Consider the following 22,508-nt stretch of genomic DNA (forward strand, 5'->3'; position numbering starts at 1 on the left):
TAAGCTCTAATCTTCTAAGCAGTTGGAAGAGTTATAGAGATAGGGCAGACTTTGGTAATTCACACTGGAAGCAAGGAAGGGGAATTTCATTTCAATTTTTATTTCTTATGTTTATAGTGGCATCATATAAATGAATCTGTATTTTCTGAGAAAACCTTTAATTCCTCAAAATAAGTGTGTGTGTGTGTGTGTGTGTGTGTGTGCGTGCATGTAGAGAGATAAGCACTATTAGAATATAAATGAATACATCTCATATTTTTTCAGCCCCAGGAAATTGTGTTTAGTCTTATTTCAGATTTTATATTTTCTAGTTTCTATATTGGATCTATTCCATACATATTGACAGTAACTTCTACTTAAGTTTCTAGTAAGATTTTTAATGGTACCCTAACACCTTCCTATAAAAATGTGCAATAAAAAATTAAATGTTAGTATTAATTACAATTCTCCAAGCCAGGCTTCAGCAATACGTGAACCGTGAACTTCCAGATGTTCAAGCTGGTTTTAGAAAAGGCAGAGGAACCAGAGATCAAATTGCCAACATCCGCTGGATCAGAGAAAAAACAAGAGAGTTCCAGAAAAACTTCTATTTCTGCTTTATTGACTATGCCAAAGCCTTTGACTGTGTGGATCACAATAAACTGTGGAAAATTCTTCAAGAGATGGGAATACCAGATCATCTGACCTGTCTCTTGAGAAACCTGTATGCAGGTCAGGAAGCAACAGTTAGAACTGGACATGGAACAACAGACTGGTTCCAAATAGGAAAAGGAGTACATCAAGGCTGTATATTGTCACCCTGCTTATTTAACTTACATGCAGAGTACATCATGAGAAACGCTGGGCTGGAAGAAACACAAGCTGGAATGAAGGTTGCCGGGAGAAATATCAATAACCTCAGATATGCGGATGACACCACCCTTATGGCAGAAAGTGAAGAAGAACTAAAGAGCCTCTTGATGAAAGTGAAAGAGGAGAGTGAAAAAGTTGGCTTAAAGCTCAACGTTCAGAAAACTAAGATCATGGCATCTGGTCCCATCACTTCATGGCAAATAGATGGGGAAACAGTGGAAACAGTGTCAGACTTTATTTTTGGGGGCTCCAAAATCACTGCAGATGGTGATTGCAGCCATGAAATTAAAAGACGCTTACTCCTTGGAAGGAAGGTTATGGCCAGCCTAGATAGCATATTGAAAAGCAGAGACATTACTTTGCCAACAAAGGTCCGTCTAGTCAAGGCTATGGTTTTTCCAGTGGTCATGTATGGATGTGAGAGTTGGACAGTGAAGAAAGCTGAATGCTGAAGAATTGATGCTTTTGAACTGTGGTGTTGGAGAAGACTCTTGAGAGTCCCTTGGACTGCAAGGAGATCCAACCAGTCCATCCTAAAGGAGATCAGTCCTGGGTGTTCATTGGAAGGACTGATGTTGAAGCTGAAACTCCAATACTTTGGCCACCTCATGTGAAGAGTTGACTCATTGGAAAAGACCCTGATGCTGGGAAGGATTGGGGGTAGGAGGAGAAGGGGACGACAGAGGATGAGATGGTTGGATGGTATCACCGACTCGATGGACATGGGTTTGGGTAAACTCCGGGCGTTGGTGATGGACAGGGAGGCCTGGCATGCTGCGATTCATGGGTTCGCAAAGAGTCGGACACAACTGAGTGACTGAACTGAACTGATTAATTACAAGCTAGGAAAAAAAGGGGCTATGCCAATATAGTAATCCTTGCCCTGGGTGTTCATTGGAAGGACTGATGTTGAAGCTGAATCTCCAATACTTTGGCCACCTCATGTGAAGAGTTGACTCATTGGAAAATACCCTGATGCTGGGAAGGATTGGGGGCAGGAGGAGAAGGGGACGACAGAGGATGAGATGACTGGATGGCATCACCAACTCGATGGACATGAGTTTGGGTAAACTCTGGGAGTTGGTGATGGCTAGGGAGGCCTGGCTTGCTGCGATTCATGGGGTCGCAAAGAGCCAGACATGACTTAGCAACTGAACTAACTGACTGACCACAATCCCAAAGTACTAGGTTTACAACCAAATATATAAAACAAATTACAGATAACAAAGAAGGTAATGAATATTTGGTCAAAACTAGTGGAATATCTATTTCGGTTGCATTTGAAGAATGATATGCTGATTTCTATTTGTATTTTGATATGCATACAATGTACTATAAACTCATTAAAAACATTCCTGTTTTCTAACAAGAGCTACACCTCCACCAAACCCCCTAACCACCCCCCCCAAAATAAATCCTAGGCCTATAACCCTTCAAAAATGTAAGAAAAATATTTTAGTAACACAAACATTCCTATACCTATTTCTCACACACCAAAATCATACAGTTGGAGAAGATATGTTTTAAAAGTAATACCCAACTGATATTGAGAATTAAGAGCAAAAGGGTATTATTTATTTGTAATTATTTAACTTGGGTTCTTTTTAAACCGTCTTTTCTTAAGAGTTTTCACAAATACCATTTGAAATCTTCTAACAGTTGTTTTCTTTTTATTAAACAAATAAAGATAAGTGGGATCCATTTTCAAGGAGACATCATGGAATTCAACCTTACCATTTCTAGTTTAACAATATTTTAGGTCGAAACAATTTTCTTCTTCAAAAGCAAGTCTGGCAATTCAGCATAGGTAAGACAGCTCTGCAGAAGTAACATTCTCAACCCCACTAGCTCCTCTCACTTCAAAAGATATTTTATTTCAATACACAATGTGAAGGTCCTGTCCCCATGACCTTGCTCTCTAAACCGCTGTTCTGGTCTATCTCGTTGCCTGTGAATTGTGGTAAACTCAACATAGAATCACTGAACTCCTGCCTACACATTACATTAATTGTATTTGCCAATCTGAGTTCAAGAATATTGAAAGAGATTGTTTAATCACATACTGAGAAGATACCTCAAGTGTATTTAAACTTGTTTGTTTGATTCTGAGTCATTTTCTGTTGGAATAAGACCACTGCTTTATGTATACTGTAATATGGCACAGTCTATCAAGTTTAAAAAAAGCTGAAGACTATAAATATCCTGTTGTCAGACTATAGCATACTACATGCACTAATGTTGCTAAAGATCTACGTATTCATGTCTGTATATGTGTATGATTTCATGCTCGGGCAATAATTGATCTTAGTGGTATTAACATATAAAATGGACATTAAACTATGGTCTTTGTCCTTTCTGCCTTATTAGCAGATGCCATTTTACAACAGATCAGAGCCAGAAGTTCCATGAACTCTTTCATCAGTGATAGCACACTAGTTCATCCTCCTAATCTGGTTCTTTACCATTTGAGCCACCAGAGAAGTCTGGTTCTTGGCCTTACCTGGTATCTCAGATGGTAAAAAGTCTGCTTGCAGTGCAGGAGACCCAGGTTCGATACCTGGGTCAGGAAGATCCCCTGGAGAAGGAAATGGCAACCCACTCCAGTACTGTTGCTGGAAAATCCCATGGATGGAGGAACCTGGCAGGCTACAGTCCATGGAGTGGCAAAGAGTCAGACACGACTGAGCGACTTCATTTTCTTTCTTTCTTTTAATCCGGTTCTTTCACTTTCTTTCTTTCTTTCATTCCAGTTCTTAGTTCCCCTAGCATCTCTGGTTATCTGCTTTCTAGGTCTATTCCATTTTTAGAATCTAGAAAGAGTATCGCACAGCTTAGAACACAGATTCTGGAGCCAAACTAGTAGGAGTCCGACTACTTGGCCCAGAGTCCTGGCTTTAAATAGTACTAGCTGACCGTGAGTTAACTACTTAATCTTTCTGTGTCTAAGTCTTTTAGCTGTAAAATGGGAATAATTAGCACCTTACCTCACAGGACTGTCGTAAGCATTACATTGTTATACATAAACCATTTAGAACAGTGCTCCCATACAAGAAGCACTATAAAATAATAATAATTATAATTATTAATTTGAGATTCCATAAAAATAAAAAAAGATCAGCTTGAAATCAGTTAGGGGGATAACTTGCTTGATGAATAATCATCCTTAATTTACTAAAATTTCATGCAATCACTAAGGGAACTCACCATTTGGACTAATTTGCTTTCAGAACTAAAACAAACAAGCATATCTTCTAACAGAAAACAATACAGGAGAAGATCTCTTAATAGACAAGTAAGATTAAACATCTTTCATTCAAATGAACTAACCTGTGCCATGGCATGCTGAATCCTGGTGCCTTAAGGGGTCATTCTCTGATGTGCCCTTACATTTATGCTCTCACCAGTAGAGTTGCATGTCTTAGAGGCAATAGTTCTCCTAAATCTTTTAATTCATTTCATACTTACTATTATATTTTAACTATTATATAATCTGATAAAATACTGATGTGAAAATAAACTGCCAACTAGGTTAAATGTTCTGGAACATTTGATAAAGATAAGTCATTAAAAATGTTGCATTAGTAAGAGACTAGAAAATTAAATAGGGAAAATTCTAGATGAATTCTGGCATCAAACTGCTTCTAGGCACCTTTGAAACTCTTCTTCCACTTTAAGAAATTTATAAAGGACATAATATATGTTCTGGTGCATGATTCAAGCCAAGAGAGGCAAAATGGAATTCCTAGCAGCAGAATGATATCAAAGACGACTCAGAGATACTCAAAGAATGCTACTCAAAGAACTGCTCGCAGCAGAATGATACTCAAAGATGCTTTCCAAATCAAAAGCCTGATGAAAACAAAACTCACACATTCATTTACTCTATGTTTAAACTTATTTTTAAGGTACTTTTTTTTTTTCTTTTCCTAAAAATGGTTCTGCACTTGAACAGATGGAATTCTGTGCCCGGGCCTCTCCTGTGTAGACTCATGCTGCTTGGGGACCATCCTTTCCAGCCTCAGAATCCAGCTGCTGCACAGATCACATACCTGTGTGAGAAGAATGTTATCAAACAGCAGTTGAGTTTCTGACTGATCTTTAGTGATATCGGCATTGGCATTCATCCCAAAGATTTCTGGAGCTGGGGTCAGAGGCAGTGTCTTTGTGTATTCAATGTAGCTGTTGTGCTGCAAAGATAAATAACAAGGAGCCAGGAGGTTAGAAATCAATTATCCTGTAGAACTTGCTCACTGAAAAGAGGTAATTTTCAGTACTCAGGTTACTGAGTGGATGAAACTGTGAGAATGGACACTGAATGCTTTCATTTTCTTTCATCCAGGGCCAACGCATTAAAAAAGGGGGGGGGGAGATATGGACACATTTAGAAAGTGAAAAAAAATGTCCCACTCAGTTGAAATAAATTTTTAAACGGAGAGAGGAATATCCTGGCTACTTCATTTAGAAATTTCTTCCACAGAAATCTTTCTGTGCTGTATTTGCTGATGACTGTTCTTAATTTACCACAGTAGTTTTTATCCTGCTTTACTCTGATTTTTCTGTTTACTCTTACTGTGATAAATCCACTTAATTCAGAAAAGTAAAAATTACCTGAGATTTTATAATCTTGAGATAACCAACATTAATATAAACCTTTTATATTCATGCACACATTTTTATATTTACATAAACTTCTCTCAAGATTCCATGAGTGTTGAAAGTGTTAGTTGCTCAGTCATGTCTGACTCTTTGCGACCCTATGGACTGTAGCCTGCCATGCTCCTCTGTCCATGGATTTCTGTAGGCCAGAATACTGGAGTGGGTAGCCATTTCCTTCTCCAGGGAATCTTCCCAACCTAGGGATCCATACTTTTCTTTAGAGCACAGGGAACTCTGCTCAATGCTATGTGGTACCCTGGAGGGGAGGGGAGTTTGGGGGAGAATGGATACACATACATATGTGACTGAGTCTCTTTATTGTCCACCTGAAACTATCACAACATTGTCAATCAGCAATACTTCAATATAAAATAAAAAGTTTAATAAAAAAATTAAAAAAAAAGATTCCATACTTTTCTTAATGCTCATATGTGCTTAGTTGCTCAGTCATGTCTAACTCTTTGCAACCCCATGGACTGTAGCCTGCCAGGCTCCTCTGTCCAAGGGGATTCTCTATGCAAGAATACTGGAGTGGGTTGCCACGCCCTCCTCCAGGGGATCTTCCCAACCCAGGGATCGAACTCAGGTCTCTGCCATTGCAGGCAGATTCTTTACCATCTCAGCCACCAGGGAAGATATGTATAATCAGGGATGGATATGTATAATTATACACATTCATATATGTATATATATACATACACATACACATATACATACAGTGAGGTGGGGAGATTGGTCATTGATGATTTTTCAATATGGGTCACATTACACAACCTGACTTTATCTTGCCATCTTCTTACTTTCCAATTCATCACTGGAAATCCTGTTACCATGACTCCCTGTGTTGACTTGCCCCACCCAGTCTGTGACCTGGACTCTGGAACTGGTGTTTCTCTTCCTCTCTCTCAGTGTCTGCCCTCAGCTAGAACTCATCCAAGTGGATGTGGGGTCAAGGTATGCGCCTCTGTTGCCTGTGGCTGTGTGTTTAACTTTCAATATGTGCCCTTTTGACTTCTGGGAATAAAATTAGAACCAATTTAATTGTACTGTCAGTCCCTTAGAAGTCTACTGTGTGATAATCTAAAGGCAAATACATCTGTTAGAAAGGACTGGAGCTGACAACCTTGGTCTTGTGAAGCAGGTGTGATGCTCTGCCCCTTTCTACCTTCGGGATCTCGGGCAAGTCCTTTAAGTTTAGCGAACTTACTTTCTTACTTGTAAAAGAGAAGGAATAATAGCATCAATGTTAATCCGATGCTCTAATGAGATAATTACAGGTAACTGCTTTGTAAATAATTAAGCATGGGCTACATATTAACTATTACTGTTAATACTATTTTGTAACTCCCTTCTCATGTGTATTTCCATTTTAATTGGGGCCAATGTCTTTTGACCCAAAGGACTGAATTCACAGAGAATTTCAGGTCACTGAGGAAGACATTCCCGAGTGATGAACATTTCTGACAGTCCTCACATTACAGCAAACAGGAAACCACTAACTCCATCTTCGCATAGGGTTTGCTCTGCCGCTGTAAGACTGAAGAGTAACACAACGGTTAACCAAAAAAAAAAAAAAAAAAGCCTCTTGGGGGGTAAAAATCACCATTTTCTGTATCAGAGCAATTTCATGCTTGACTGCGTTCAGTTTTCTTTTTTTTTTAATAAATTTATTTATTTTAGTTGGGGGCTAATTACTTTACAATATTGTAATAGTTTTTGCCATACATTGACATGAATCAGCCATGGGTTTACATGTGTTCCCCTTCCTGGACCCCCCACCCACCTCCCTCCCCATTTTCTTGAAGAGCATATGTACTTACATCACCAGCAGGAGGCGCAAAATAGATGCCACTGGAGTCGAATTTATAGTGCGGATTCTGAACTAATTCCGGGTTGAAGAATTTGTTGAGAATGCTGCGCAGCGTGCGCCGATCCCAGTCGTCAGTCACGCGGCCGCCGTAATTGCACTCGCCAGTCATGTAGCGTAGGGCGTCGTAGGGCAGTTCCTACAGGAGAGCTCAAGTTGCTCAACTAGTCAAGACTTAGCAGTCCCACATTATACAGAACCGTGTTTCTTGTTTGCTCATGTTATTAAACAGTTTACAAAACATTTGCATCACCACAGTTTCCCTTTATATGTTCACTTGCCAGCTAATTTGTTGCAATTTTCCCCAGGGTCTGTCTCTTTTTGTGGTCTGCCATTTTCAACCCGTCAGTGCAAAGAAAAGAAATCCTCTATAACTTGTGAACTCACCTACTATTCGACCGACCAGCATTAGTGGATCACCTACTATGTGCCTGATGCAAAATAAATCAGAACATAATCCCATCCTTGAAAGTCCAGCACTGCTAAGTGACGTCCAAAACCAATCAAATCAGAGATAATCAGTTTTAATTTCCCACCACCTTTTTATACCTGTATATATTGATATTTTGGCAATTGGAATCATACTGTATGTACAATTTTGCATATAATTTTTCACCAAATCTCATATTATATATTTTACTGTTTCTTAAAATAGTACATGAAAATACTATTTTAATAATCATATTCTAATATTGAAGACTTTAGTGGCTCCTAATTTTCTACTTTGTTAACTTATGTTTCACTAAATATACACTTCTTAAATTTTCTAACGATTCTTTAGTTTAGATTCCTAAAAAGGAAATTACAACGTCATTGGAAAGGAATTTATAAAAAGCAATTGATTAATGTTATCAAACTACTTTCCTGAAAGACTGTAGCAACTGTAGTTGCTAAAACAGTTTTAAAATCTTTGGTAATTTGATTTCCCAAAGATAATTAATATTATGTTCATTTGCATTTTCTAGAATACTAATAAAATTTACAATCTTTTAATTTTTAAAAAAATGTATTTATTTTAATTGGAGGCTAATTACTTTACAATACTGTAGTGGTTTTGCCATACATTGACGTGAATCAGCCATGGTTGTACATGTGTTCCCCATCCTGAGCCCCACTCCCACCTCCCTCCCCATCCCATCCCTCTGGGTCATCCCAGTGCACCAGCCCTGAGCACCCTGTCTCATGCATCAAACCTGGACTGGTGATCTTTTTCACATATGATAATATACATGTCTCAATGCTATTCTCTCAAATCATCCCACCCTTGCCTTCCCCCACAGAGTCCAAAAGACTCTTCTATACATCTATGTCTCTTTTGCTGTCTTGCATATAGGGTTATCATTACCATCTTTCTAAATTCCATATATTTACATTAGTATACTGTATTGGAACTCTGCATTCAAATGGGAATATCTTTCCTTTTCTCCTTTGCTTTTCACCTCTCTTCTTTTCACAGCTATTTGTAAGGCCTCTTCAGACAGCCATTTTACTTTTTTTGCATTTCTTTTCCATGGGGATGATCTTGATCCTTGTCTTCTGTACAATGTCACGAACCTCCGTCCATAGTTCATCAGGCACTCTATCAGATCTAGTCCCTTAAATTATTTCTCACTTCTACTGTATAGTCATAAGGGATTTGATTTAGGTCATATCTGAATGGTCTAGTGGTTTTCCCTACTTTCTTCAATTTAAGTCTGAATTTGGCAATAAGGAGTTCATGATCTGCGCCACAGTCAGCTCCCGGTCTTGTTTTTGCTGACTGTATAGAGCTTCTCCATCTTTGGCTACAAAGAATATAATCAATCTGGTTTCGGTGTTGACCATCTGGTGATGTCCATGTGTAGAGTCTTCTCTTTTGTTGTTGGAAGAGGGTGTTTGCTATGACCAGTGCGTTCTCTTGGCAAAACTCTACTAGCCTTTGCCCTGCTTCATTCTGTACTCCAAGGCCAAATTTGTCTGTTACCCCAGGTGTTTCTTGACTTCCTATGTTTCCATTCCAGTCCCCTATAATGAAAAGGACATCTTTTATAGGTGTGATGGTGATTGCAGCCATGAAATTAAAAGACACTTACTCCTTGGAAGGAAAGTTATGACCAACCTAGATAGCATACTAAAAATCAGAGACATTACTTTGCCAACAAAGGTTCGTCTAGTCAAGGCTATGGTTTTTCCAGTAGTCATGTATGGCTGTGAGAGTTGGACTGTGAAGAAAGCTGAGCGCCAAAGAATTGATGCTTTTGATCTATGGTGTTGGAGAAGACTCTTGAGAGCCCCTTGGACTGGAAGGAGATCCAACCAGTCCATCCTAAAGGAGATCAGTCCCGGTTGTTCATTGGAAGGACTGATGTTGAAGCTGAAACTCCAATACTTTGGCCACCTCATGCGAAGAGCTGACTCACTGGAAAAGACCCTAATGCTGGGAAGGATTGGGGGCAGGAGGAAAAGGGGACGACAGAGGATGAGATGGCTGGATGGCATCATCGACTTGATGGACATGAGTTTGGGTAAACTCTGGGAGTTGGTGATGGACAGGGAGGTCTGGCGTGCTGCGATTCATGGAGTTGCAAAGAGTCAGACACGACTGAGTGACTGAACTGAATTGATACTGTATTGGTGTTTTGCTTTCTGGCTTACTTCACTCTGTATAATAGGCTCCAGTTTCATCCACCTCATTAGAACTGATTCAAATGTATTCTTTTCAAAGGCTGAGTAATATTCCATTGGGTATATGTGCCACAGCTTTCTTATCCATTCGTCTGCTGATGGACATCTAGGTTGCTTCCAAGTCCTGGCTATTATAAACAGTGCTGCGATGAACATTGGGGTACACGTGTCTCTTTCAATTCTGGTTTCCTCAGTGTGTATGCCCAGTGGTGGGATTGCTGGGTCATATGGCAGTTCTATTTCCAGTTTTCTAAGGAATCTCCACACTGTTCTCCATAGTGGCTGTACTAGTTTGCATTCCCAACAATAGTGTAAGAGGGTTCCCTTTTCTCCACACCCTCTCCAGCATTTAGTGTTTGTAGACTTTTGGATAGCAGCCATTCTGACCAGCGTGAAATGGTACCTCATTGTGGTTTTGATTTGCATTTCTCTGATAATGAGTGATTTTGAGCATCTTTTCATGTGTTTGTTAGCCATCTGTATGTCTTCTTTGGAGAAATGTCTATTTAGTTCTTTGGCCCATTTTTTGATTGGGTCGTTAATTTTTCTGGAACTGTAGTTGCTAAAGCAGTTTTAAAATCTTTGCTAATTTGATTGCCCAAAGATAATATTATGTTCATTTGCATTTTCTAGAATACTAATAAAATTTATGATCTTCTAATTTTTAATAACATTTGTTTTTCTATGAAGTAGCCTCCTACCCATTTTTTCAATTAAAGTTTTAATAGTTTTATTTTATTTACATTAATTCTTCTATAAATTGACCTCTATCAAATTTGTAGAGATATTTTTCCCTGTTACTTTGCTTTCTTATTGTATTCACTAGTATATACAATTTCTAAATGTCTATGAATGCAAATGAACTGATTTTTCATATTGCAATTTTATTTAGCTTAACCATAAATACTTACATGTGTTGTGCTTAGTTGCTCAGTCATGTCCAACTCTTTGCGCCCCCAGGCTTCTCTGCCCATGGGGATTTCCAGGCAAGAATACTGGAGTGGGTTGCCATGCCCTCCTCCGGGGGATCTTCCTGACCAAGGTCTCCTGCATTGCAGGCAGATTCTTTACCAGATGAGCTAACAGGGAAGCCTAAATACTTACATACCCACCAGTAATATAAAGAATTGTCTCTCACTGCTCACAACAAAACTGAGTGTTATCATTTAGATAAAATGATAATTAAGCAATAAAATTGTTTTTAATTTTTAAATTAAATTTTGAGATATAATTGACATATAACATATTTGTTTCAGGTATGCCACATAATGATTTGGTATTTGTAAGTACTGTGAAATGATAACAACAAGCTCATTTAACATTCATCATCACAGTTACAAAAATTTTTTTGGGTTGAGAACTTTTAAGATCTGTTTTCTTTAGCCACTTTCACATATGCAGGTATAGTATTAACAATAGTCACCATACTGTACGCTACATATCTTAATTTTATTTTCAATACTGACATTTGAAAAATATTTATTCACCACTTGTATTTCTTATTGTTAAATAATCCACTTTTTTCTTTTAAGTGTTTTCCTCACATAAATGAGTATCTTTTTTCTTACTATTAAAAGCTCTATAAAGATACGGAATCATTTGTCATACAAATTTTAGATATTTTTCCAAGTCGTCTTGTCTTTTATTTTTATGATGTTTAATTGTTTATGGCTTTTTATTATAGCAATGTTTTAAAATGTTTGCTACTAAAATATAGACATTTTTTACTTTAGGATATATTCCTATCATTTTTTTTGTTCTACACATCTTCCTGCAGTTATCTGCTAAAGGTTTAAATGTATACATTGTACAACCCAGTGATCCCACTTTGAGGAATCCCTTTGAAAAAAATAGCTCTTGGGAAGAATAGGTGGTACTAACTACAAAGGAAGAATTTACTGAATTCAGGGTTGGGAATTTTGAGACTAATTCTCTGGTAGGACTGGAAGGGAAGGCAGTGAATTTAGGAGAACACCTCAGGACCAAGATCTGGTCGAGAAACAAGCAGAACCAGAAGGGAGTTTGCAGACGCAGGCACTGCTGGGGTTTGCCTTGCTGATAGGTCATAAAACTGTGGTAAAAAAAAAAAACTCCTGCACAAATTAAATAGTTAGGATATGAGGAAGAGTTGGCCCCTGGGAGTGCTTTCTGAGGCAGACATAAAATGACATCTGGAGAGGGAAGAATTTGATTTATGTATAAAGGGTTAACTCTGCCAACATTCCCCTGAGAACTGATGGGTAAACTGGTGTTTACCTCAGCTGCTTCATCACAAGGGCCAATCAAACCCAGGAATGTGTTCTCCTAGAGGCCCAGGTCCATCGTCGGGGTTGTACAAACAGCAACTGTATGCTGGGACTGCTTCCCTGCTCCATTGTAACAAGAGGGTTGAGACCATGGACTGGGAGAGAGTGTAGAACCAGGCAACGAGTATGCAAGGTTATATTAATATATGAAGTTATTCATTTTAACACTGCTTATTATTGAATAGTGGAGGGCTTCCCTCGTAGCTCAGTTGGCAAAGAATCTTTCTGCAATACAGGACACCCAGGTTCAATTCCTGGGTTGGGAAGATCCCCTGGAGAAGGAAATGGCAACCCACTCCAATATTCTCGCCTGGAGAATCCCATGGACAGAGGAGCCTGGAAGGCTACTGCTCATGGGGTCACAAGAGTCAGACACGATAGTGACTAAGCCATCACCACCATTATTGAATAGTAAGAAATAAAAAGGAAATAAAATCCTGATAGTCAAAAGGGAGAAGCTGTGTATGCAGCCATTGAGACAAAGATCTATACTATGATTGTCCACAACATATGTGAGTAAGAACAGCAAGCTGAAAATGATATGAAAATACAGTTATGTTTTTGAGGAAAATTTGAACATATACTATACATATATATATATATGTTAACTATTTATGCACAAGAAGAAGTGTGGACAGGCCCTACTGTGAAAGTGGTTGCTTTGGGGTGAAGTTAGGGTGACAGTGAGGGGTGGGACTTTTATTGACACACAGTCACACACACACAATAACATACACACACCTCTGGGAATTACCCATCAGCCAAGTACATTATATATACTTACTTGCGTTTTCTTCTTTTATAATTTATTTTTCCTATTCACTTAAAAAAATTAATATATATATATATATAAAGAATTCATACAGCTCAATAACAAAACCCAAATTATCTGATTAAAAGTTGGGCAGAGGATCTGAATAGATATTTTTCCAAAGAAGACATACAGGTGGCCAACAGGCACATGGAAAGATACTCAGCATCACTAATCACCAGGAAAATGCAAATCAAAACCACAATGAGATGTTCTTTCAGATCTGTCAGAATGGCTGTTATCAAAAGACAAGAAATAATACATATGTTGGTGGGAATGTAAATTGGTGCAGCCATTATGGAAAACAGTATGGAGGTTCCTCAAAAAATGTTTTGAAATAGAACTACTATATGACTCAGCAATTCCACTTCTGGGTATTTATTCAAAGAAAATGAAAATACTAATCTGAAAGGCTATATACACCCCTATGTCTATTGCAGAATTATTTAAATAGCTAAGACATGGAAGCAATGTAAGTGTTCATTGATGGATGAATGGATAAAGGAGATGTGGACTAGATGTGGAATACACAATGGAATACTACTCAGCCATAAAAAGAATGCAGTCTCGCCATTTGTGACAACATGAATGGATCTTGAGGGTATTAAGTGATATAAGTGAGACAGATACTGTATGATTTCACTTAAATGTAGAATCTTAAAAAAAATGAACAAAACAAAACTTACAGATACAGAGAATAGATGGATGACTACCATGGGGCAAGGAGTTGTGGGGAAGGCAAAATGGGTGAAAGAGACTAAGACACACATTCCAGTTATAATTCTGGGGATCTAAGTACAGCATCGTGACATTAGTAATACTGTATTGCAAATTTGATAGTTACTAAGAAAGTACATCTTAAAAGTTTTCATCACAAGAAAAAAATTTTTTTAGTTCTATGGAGACAGATAACTAGAAGTACTGTGGTAATCATTTTGCAATATATGCAAATATTGAATCATGTTGTATACCTGAAACTAATAGAATGTTGCAGGTAAATTGCACTTCAATACAAAGAACAAAATTTTGATTGCTGAAGACGAATTACATTAGATTCAATATCAAAAGGAACTGTGAATCACATTCCTCAAAAAAAAAATCTCTCTGTATTTCTTGATGGGTTACATGAGATGAGTGAGTAGCAGTTTTGTCTGGTTGGTTGTATGATCGCTCTGTTGGAGGAATGGGAAGTCCTGCTCAATTGTCATTTAATAGTAGGGATCCGGTCAGTCAGTCCTATGTCAGTGAGAGATTCCCTGTAGTATTTGCTAGGATAGATAATTCCTGATATTCCTTATTTACTCAGTGTACTCTCTCCCCTTTTCTTCTGGCTGCTCCATCTGCACTTTCCATTTCTCTTGTCCTCTTTCCTACTACTGATATTGGATGCTCACCAGCAGTCAGGCTTTAGTTCATTTTTCCTCTACAAGGCCTTTCTTTTAAATTTCAGGTGTTCTCAGGCTTCTCCTTACACATGAACAACTTACAGCTTTCTATTCATGCTTTCTTTTCCTAGGCTTTATATCTATATGCCAAAAGCCTATCAAATATCATGGTTATCAACCTAGACATCTCAGACGTATAAAATGTACAAGACTAAATTATTTATCCACTCAACCATCCCCATTTCACTAGCCCATCTACTATACACCTATTAATTCCTGGTACTATTTCCTGTCTGGATTAATAAGTGGATGGACCACCAATTGAGACCTAAAATCTAACATTAAGAGACTTCTTCCTATCCCTTTACCATTTAATATCTAGGTCATTTCAATTCTTGTTCCTACATTTCTATTATATCTCTTCCACATTTCCCATCCTAGTCCAAATGATTTGGTTTAAACTCTCAGCATCTCTTGCATGGCTTATTGTGATGGTCTTCTGTATTAGTTCCCTAGGCCTGCCAATAGATGGCTTAAAACAAGGGAAATTCATTGTCTGATAGTGCTGGAGGCTAAAAGTTTGAAATCAAGGTGTTGGCAGGGCCACACTCCCTCCAAAACTTCTAAGAGGATCCTTTCTTGCCTCTTTCAGCTTCTGTAGCCCCTTAGTTTGTCACTGCATAACTCTAATCTCTGCCTCTGGCTATCTTTTCTGTGTACCCAAATGTCCCGCTATGAATGATACACACACACACACACATACATAATACACACACACAGTATTTTAAAATTCCATATTACTAATCATCTTTCATGCCCATGTTCACTGTCAAAGTGTTAACAGTTTTTTGACAATAGTTTGTTTGGTCACCCTAGCTTTTTAAACTTTTGAACACAAACAAGGAGGTAAGAACTCACTGGATGTGATCAGGGAAGGTTTATTTACGATATCAGTCATATTCTATTAAGGATCCACCATACTCCAGTATGATCTCATCTTAGCTTAATTGATAACATCTGCAACAACTCCATTCCCAAATAAGTTCACATTCTGAGGTACCATGGATTGCAACTTCAACATATCTTTTGGCGTGGGGGACACAATTCAACTCATATCACCTAAAACTAGCCTGTCATCTAAGTTCACTCTGTTGCTACAGTGGTCCTTCTAAAATGCAAACGCTCTAAAAGGAGACCGATAACAATATAATAATTCCCAATCAGTTAGCATGGCATACAAGGATCCTTCAAATCACTTATCCTTCACCAAACCTTTTCACCTATTTGTACCTTTTCAAACGTTTTTATTGCTGCTTCTTTATATCATCTACCTGAAAACCTTCTATTCATTGAGTCCCAAGCAACTCCTCCTCTCTGTTACCTTCCCTGATCACATCCATTGAGTTGTTTACCTCCTTGTTTGTTTTCAGATACTTAGAAAGCTAGGGTGACCAAATAAACTATTGTCAAAAAACTTTAACACTTTGAGAATGAACATGGGCACTAAAGATGATTAGTAATATGGAATTTAAAAGTAGTGTGTGTGTGTGTGTGTGTGTGTGTGAGTAAATCTATTTTCATACTGGCAGACCTGTAAGTGGTTCTATTCAAACACTGCTTTTAAAATAATAAAGAAACTGAAGACAACCATTATAAAATTTCTGCTTCATATGGCCTCATAGATTTTTAATTTTTAAAGTAAAACTGTCTATAATGTTTTTCAAAGTTTCATTTTATGGTTACTTAATTTTAAATTGTTGACACTTTTAATTGTCTCCACTACAGGTTTATAATATTTTAAATTAGAAAATACTCTACAGGTTTTTGAACAAACTGCTATCAAAGGAGCTCCTCTTTCTTTTTGTTTGCACTGAAAACTATTTTACCTCAGATACTTCCACATGCACTGTATCATTATACTTTTTGCCTCCGTTCTTAGTATAATTTTAAAATAAATATTATTATAAGAAAGAAGTTCATCAAACCTATGCTTCTTTGGAATGCTCCACCAAATTTTAATGCTGCAAAATCAAAGGCCTTCTCAACTTATTTCATTTTAGTGCAGAATACAAATTTGTCCAAAGAAACACAGAAGACCAGACAAAATGTTCATTTTAGTTTAGATATGTTATTTGAATTCTTGTTATTTATCTTGCTTGGTTTTTCCTTTGCTTTCTAGAGAAAGAATTCAGTGACTTTCTGTTCATAAACCTTTTTTTAAAAAAAATCACAATTCACTAAAAGTTTCAAAAACTAAAGTGTTTTTTTTTTGATACGCCTTTGATTGATTTAGTTAAAGATTTCCAACTAATTCTGAACAAAATTCATGTAGGACACTTAGACTGACTTACCCCAATTTTTTTTTTTTTTTAAGTTCAAACATTAAAATCCAACTGATAAGTAGCAAAGAGAGAAAGAGCGTGTGTGCACATGCCTGTGACAGAGAGAGAACAAGAGAGACAGACAGACAGAAGAGAGACGGAGACAGAGCAGGGAGGGCAAGGGGGCAAATATGGTTGATATGACAGCATGACACTGTGCGGCTGCTTCCCAGGATCTGCAACACGTTAACACCACTGGCTTAAGTAGTTTGTCTGATCTGGGACAAATGGCCCACACTCGAGAAAAAAAGTATTATGACATTTCCCTCAAAATAAAGCCATGAACAGAGAGAAATCAGTCTGTTGGTTTTTTTTTTTCCATTTTGGAGACTGACTGATGTATGGTCTTCCCAAACCCTTTACAAAATAAGTATAGTATGATCACTTTTCAAATTGCCATAAGTGTTTATGTATCAAAATAAATGATAAAATACAGATTGTTAATAGATAAACTGACACCCTAACTACCTACTAGGGCATTTATAATATCCTATAACAACAAAATCCTATTTAAAAAACTTTGGGGAACTATCCTGCTATTCATAATTTTCCCCCTCATGGAAAAATCCTCTTGTTTATTTGTTTAAACAAAAATAAACTGCACAGGAACAATTTTAAAGTCCAAAGAGACAACAACTTTCTTTTAAGACTGCAGTAGCTGATACAGCTTCTCATTGCTACCTAGGTCCCACCTCCTCTGTGGACCACTGCGATGCAGTCAGAAGCCTGTCAGCTAACGCATATCCTACTATTCATTCTATAAAAGGAGAAATTAATCAGACGTCCTTGCTCACTGTACAAACACTCTGTGATAAAGTGCTCAACAGGTGATGTCCTTGTTGTGACTGTTGTAGTACCTCATATTGACTCAGAAACATGTGCAGCTGCTGCGCGCTGATTCTGAGATCAGTCTCGTTGAACTCATAAGGAATGTTCCACCCAAGGGGGCCAAACTTCCGTCTCTCTTGTACCAAGGCATGAAAGAAACAGAGGCCATATAGTAGTTTCTTGAATTCCTCCTGTAATGAGAAGAAATGTTATAGCATCATTCTTTCTTCTCCAACATTGCAGTATGCTTATCATAATGTAAAATCAAAGTAATTCCTTTTGCTTATAAATATATCCATGTCAAAGTGAAACTAAAACAGAATTAACTTTTTCACCAGCTATTTAGGCAAAAATATGCTCATTTGTATGTATGTTCAGTTGACACACAGAGCTTCTATGTACACCAGGTTTTCAGAAAGTATAGTGAGCTTGTCTAATTCAATGTTACCTTATATATATACACACACACACACACACACACACACACACATATATATATATACACACACACGTATATATATATATGTGTGTGTGTGTGTATATATATATATATATAGGATTTTGGAGGATTTCAACTTAAGCACCGCGAGGCAAAAACTATGAATTCCAATGTTTGTTCCCAGATCACCATGGGGAAATTTCAAAGGAGATAGTTCAAATCAATTAAGAAACTCTACAAGCACTTTTGGATTGAAGTTTGGGGCAGCCTCACAGTGTTTATTTTACTACAGAAGTCCTATGTGCATGCGTGTATGCATGCTCAGTTGCTTCAGTCACGTCCAACCCTATGGACTATAGCCCTCCAGGCTCCTCTGTCCATGGGATTCTCCAGGTAAGAATATTGGAGTGGGTTGCCATGCCCTCCTCCAGGCGATCTTCCCAACCCAGGGACTGAACCCGCATCTCCTGTGTCATCTGCTTTGGCAGGTGGATTCTTTACCCCCAAGCCACCGGAGAAACACATAAAAGTCCTAGAGTCACTGTCAAACACAAATCCAGTGTTGATTCAGAAATCAGAACGTACAATGCAATATGTTAATTATTAATAATAATTAATTATTTGTACCCTCCACAAGGATATAAAAATGGTCAAACTAGAGCCTGAGAAAGGATTTGTGAAGAGATTTCCTTGGAAAGTGCAGCTGCTGTGTTGGGAGTCCCCTTGTCCTTATATCCAGGAAGCGGAGAGGGGTACGTGGGGTCCAAGCTACCAGGAAGGAATTCATGGGGACACTCAGAGAGTTGATACATGTGCTCTGCATCTGGGATAGAGTGGAAAAATGCAAAATTCATGCCTAGCAGTGTAGAGCAGCCTATGGCCTCAGGCTGTGGACTTTAGTGCAGAAATCAGTAGCTCTCCTTCACATCGTGGGCCAATCTGGAGTCCATCCCAAGGAGTGGACAGGGAGCTGGACTAGGAATGTCAGCCAGTGGTCATTTCAGTGATTTTCTTCTCAAGGGGACTTGCGTCATGGGGCAAGGAAATCCCAACAGTAAGAGCCAGTATGAGGCGAAGGCTGGAGAACCAAAGGCTGAGAGGAAACAGCCAGATGAAGGGGAAGTGCTGCTGAGGGTGATGGAGTCACAGAGACGTCAAGCAGCAAGGAAGGCAAAGAAGAATCCCTGAGAGAACTCACAAGGCAAAAACAGTCAGCTTCAAATCCCAGCCAAGTCGAAAGAGCTCCAGGCACATGAAAAGATGTTCAACATTGCTAATTATTAGAGAAATGTAAATCAAAACCACAATGCAGTATTACCACCTCACGGCAGTCAGAATGGCTATCATCAAGAAGACATTAAGTAACAAATGCTGGAGAAGGTGTGGAGAAAAGGGAACCCTTGTACACTGTTGGTAGGAATGTAAATTGTTAGAGCCACTATGGAAAACAGTACGGAGGTTCCTTCAAAAACTAAAAATAGAACTACCATACGATCCAGCAATTTCATTTATGGGTATATATCTGAAAGAAAAAGAAAATTCTAATTCAAAAAGATATAATACATGCACTCTATTTACAATAGGGTTCATAGCAGCCCTATTTACAATAGCCAAGACATGGAAACAACCCAGGCTTCCATCAACATATAATTGGCTTAAGAAGATATGATATATGCATATACACAATGGAGTATCACTCAGCCACGAAAAGAATGAAATATTGCCATTTGCAGCAACATGGATGAAATTAGAAAATATTTTACTTAGTGAAATAAGTCAGAGAAAAACAAATACAGTATGATATCACTTATATACGGAATCTAAAAAATAAAACAAATGAATCTATCTACAAAACAGAAACGGACTCACAGACACAGAACACAAACTAATGGTTACCAAAGAAAAGAGGAAGGAGTATGGGATCAACAGATACAAACTATTAAACACAAAATAAACATAAATCTCCCTGGTGGCTCAGATAATAAAGAATCTGGTTACAATCCAGAAGATCCAGGCTTGATCCCTGGGGGAAGATCCCCTGGAGAAGGAAATGGTAACCCACTTCAGTATTCTTGCCTGGAATTCCATGGATAGAAGAGCCTGGTGAGCCACAGTTCATGTGTCACAAAGAGTTGGATACGGCTGAGTGACTAACACTTTCACTTTCAAACACGAAATAAACAAGGATTTACTATATAGCACTTAGGAATTATATTCATTGTCTTATAATAACCTACAATGGAATATAACCTGAAAAAAACTTACTTATTTTGCTGTATACCTGAAACTAGCACAGTATTATAAATAAACTATACTTCAACTAAAAAAGAAAGATGCAAACTCTATACTTTTTCCCCTATGGTATGAAGCCTCACTAGGCCCAAGGTGAGATACTAGAGAGTAGAAACCTGTTTTCAATAAAAGTTGAAATATCAATTAATATATCATGTTGCACTTTCTGATTTCTGATTCAAAGACTGGCTCTACAGTTTAAAATGACTCTAGGTCATTTAATTACCTGACACTAATCAGGAAAGCCAGGAGACTGCCCGAAGTTTAACCAACGGCAGGGGGAAGGTTCCCCCCACGGAATAAAATCAAAAGGGAGAGTGTGAGACGAGAGGAAAGGAGCATAAGTTTAACCACAGAGGGGGGAGAAGCAAAGTTAAACATGCTGTGCTGATTCTGCAACTCTTCTGAATATATTAGATAACTGAGCAAATTAATAAATGTGTTGAGGTGGGAGCCAGGCTTCTCACCATTGAGGAAGGGACATATGAATACGGAATGAGGAAAAGCTGGAAAGAACCCAGGGTAGAGAAACGGAAATTGGAGGTATTAGTAAGAACTTGTTACTTTTAAAACATGTATATGAATGTCTGTGTGTGCACGGGGTTGTCTGTATGCACTATATGTGTGTATGCAGATTTGCATATACATATTGTGAGTACAGGTATATGTTTCCAAGTTCTCTCTAAAAGGATCAGAACTACAGACAACAAATGCTACATGTCTAGCAACCAAATCTTGGTCTCTAATACCATTCCCCATGAAACAGGAACCAGCGCTCTTCAGAAAAATGGCTGGTTTCAAGACTATGGTCCAGATAAGCCTGGAGCAGCTTATGATAGAAAGAGAAATAATAAACAATGGGATCTATAATAAGTACAAAAGCAGCTCCTACTGACCAATTCTGGACAAAATTTGAGCAAAAACCTTAAGAATAGTAATGAATTACTAACCACTGGAAAAGATGTAAAGAATTCATGAGTTCACACCTATAAAAGATAAATAAATGAGGGAGAAGGCAGGGCTGCTGCTGACAACAGCATGTCAAGTGTGAAATGTGGAGGGAGTTCTGGAGTTGGAATCACCAGAGGAAATAAGTGGGTCAAGCAAAAATCCTCACTGGCTACTAAATCCGGGTCCCAGATTTAGATGAGGAAGAGGATATCTGCATGGTCCAAAGTGTCTTCTCACAGATTATTCATTGCAAGGGACAAAGCAGTTATTATAGAGTGAAGAAATCAGACCACACTTCGTCTGGGGGATCAAAATTAGTATCATCAGTGAGAGATAAATGGGCATCGCATGCCTCCCAGTACAAGCCTCTGAGGACATGACTTCACCCAAGTCGCACTGTGGCTCAGAACTTGTAACCTAAAACTAATCTCAAGGAGTGAGACATGTTCTATTAAAAACAATGCAGGGAGATGAATTCTTCAGAAATGTCTGGGCCATAAAAGACAAAGGAAGGCTGAGGTAATGGTCCAGATTAAAGGAGACAAAAAGACATGGCAACTAACTGTGATCCTAAACCTGAACGAATGCCCCAGTTAATCAGGGGAAATGTTCTAAAGGACATTACTTAATCAACTGACAAATTTGGGACACAAACACAAATTTGGGTAGATTATATACAATAGTGTATCCCTGCTAAAATAAAACTACAATAATAACTGTAATTGGATTAGATAATATCTCTATTCTTAAGACATGGAACAAAGACTGGTTCCAAATAGGAAAAGGAGTACATCAAGGCTGTATATTGTCACCCTGCTTATTTAACTTATATGCAGAGTACATCATGAGAAACGCTGGGCTGGAGGAAACACAAGCTGGAATTAAGATTGCCAGGAGAAATACCAATAACCTCAGATATGCAGATGACACCACCCTTATGGCAGAAAGTGAAGAAGAACTAAAGAGCCTCTTGATGAAAGTGAAAGAGGAGAGTGAAAAAGTTGGCTTAAAGCTCAACGTTCAGAAAACTAAGATCATGGCATCTGGTCCCATCACTTCATGGGAAATAGATGGGG

The 22,508-nt window shown here is 38.2% G+C and overlaps 1 protein-coding gene across 1 annotated transcript in view; it reads right to left on the minus strand.

Moving 5' to 3' along the window:
- The window catches only part of DNAH7 (dynein axonemal heavy chain 7), a 244,722-nt gene that overhangs the window by 11,802 nt on the left and 210,412 nt on the right, over window positions 1-22,508 (minus strand). Inside the window, exons 58-60 of the mRNA XM_081581429.1 lie at window positions 17,780-17,941; window positions 7,329-7,514; window positions 4,902-5,039 (exon numbers count right to left, since the gene is read on the minus strand). Of these exons, the coding sequence (XP_081437555.1) occupies window positions 4,902-5,039; window positions 7,329-7,514; window positions 17,780-17,941 (486 nt within the window). The remainder of the gene's footprint in view (window positions 1-4,901; window positions 5,040-7,328; window positions 7,515-17,779; window positions 17,942-22,508) is intronic.

This window comes from Giraffa tippelskirchi, chromosome 3 (genome assembly GCF_054371585.1).
Source record: "Giraffa tippelskirchi isolate mGirTip1 chromosome 3, T2T-mGirTip1v1.2.pri, whole genome shotgun sequence".
Taxonomy (NCBI): domain Eukaryota; kingdom Metazoa; phylum Chordata; class Mammalia; order Artiodactyla; family Giraffidae; genus Giraffa; species Giraffa tippelskirchi.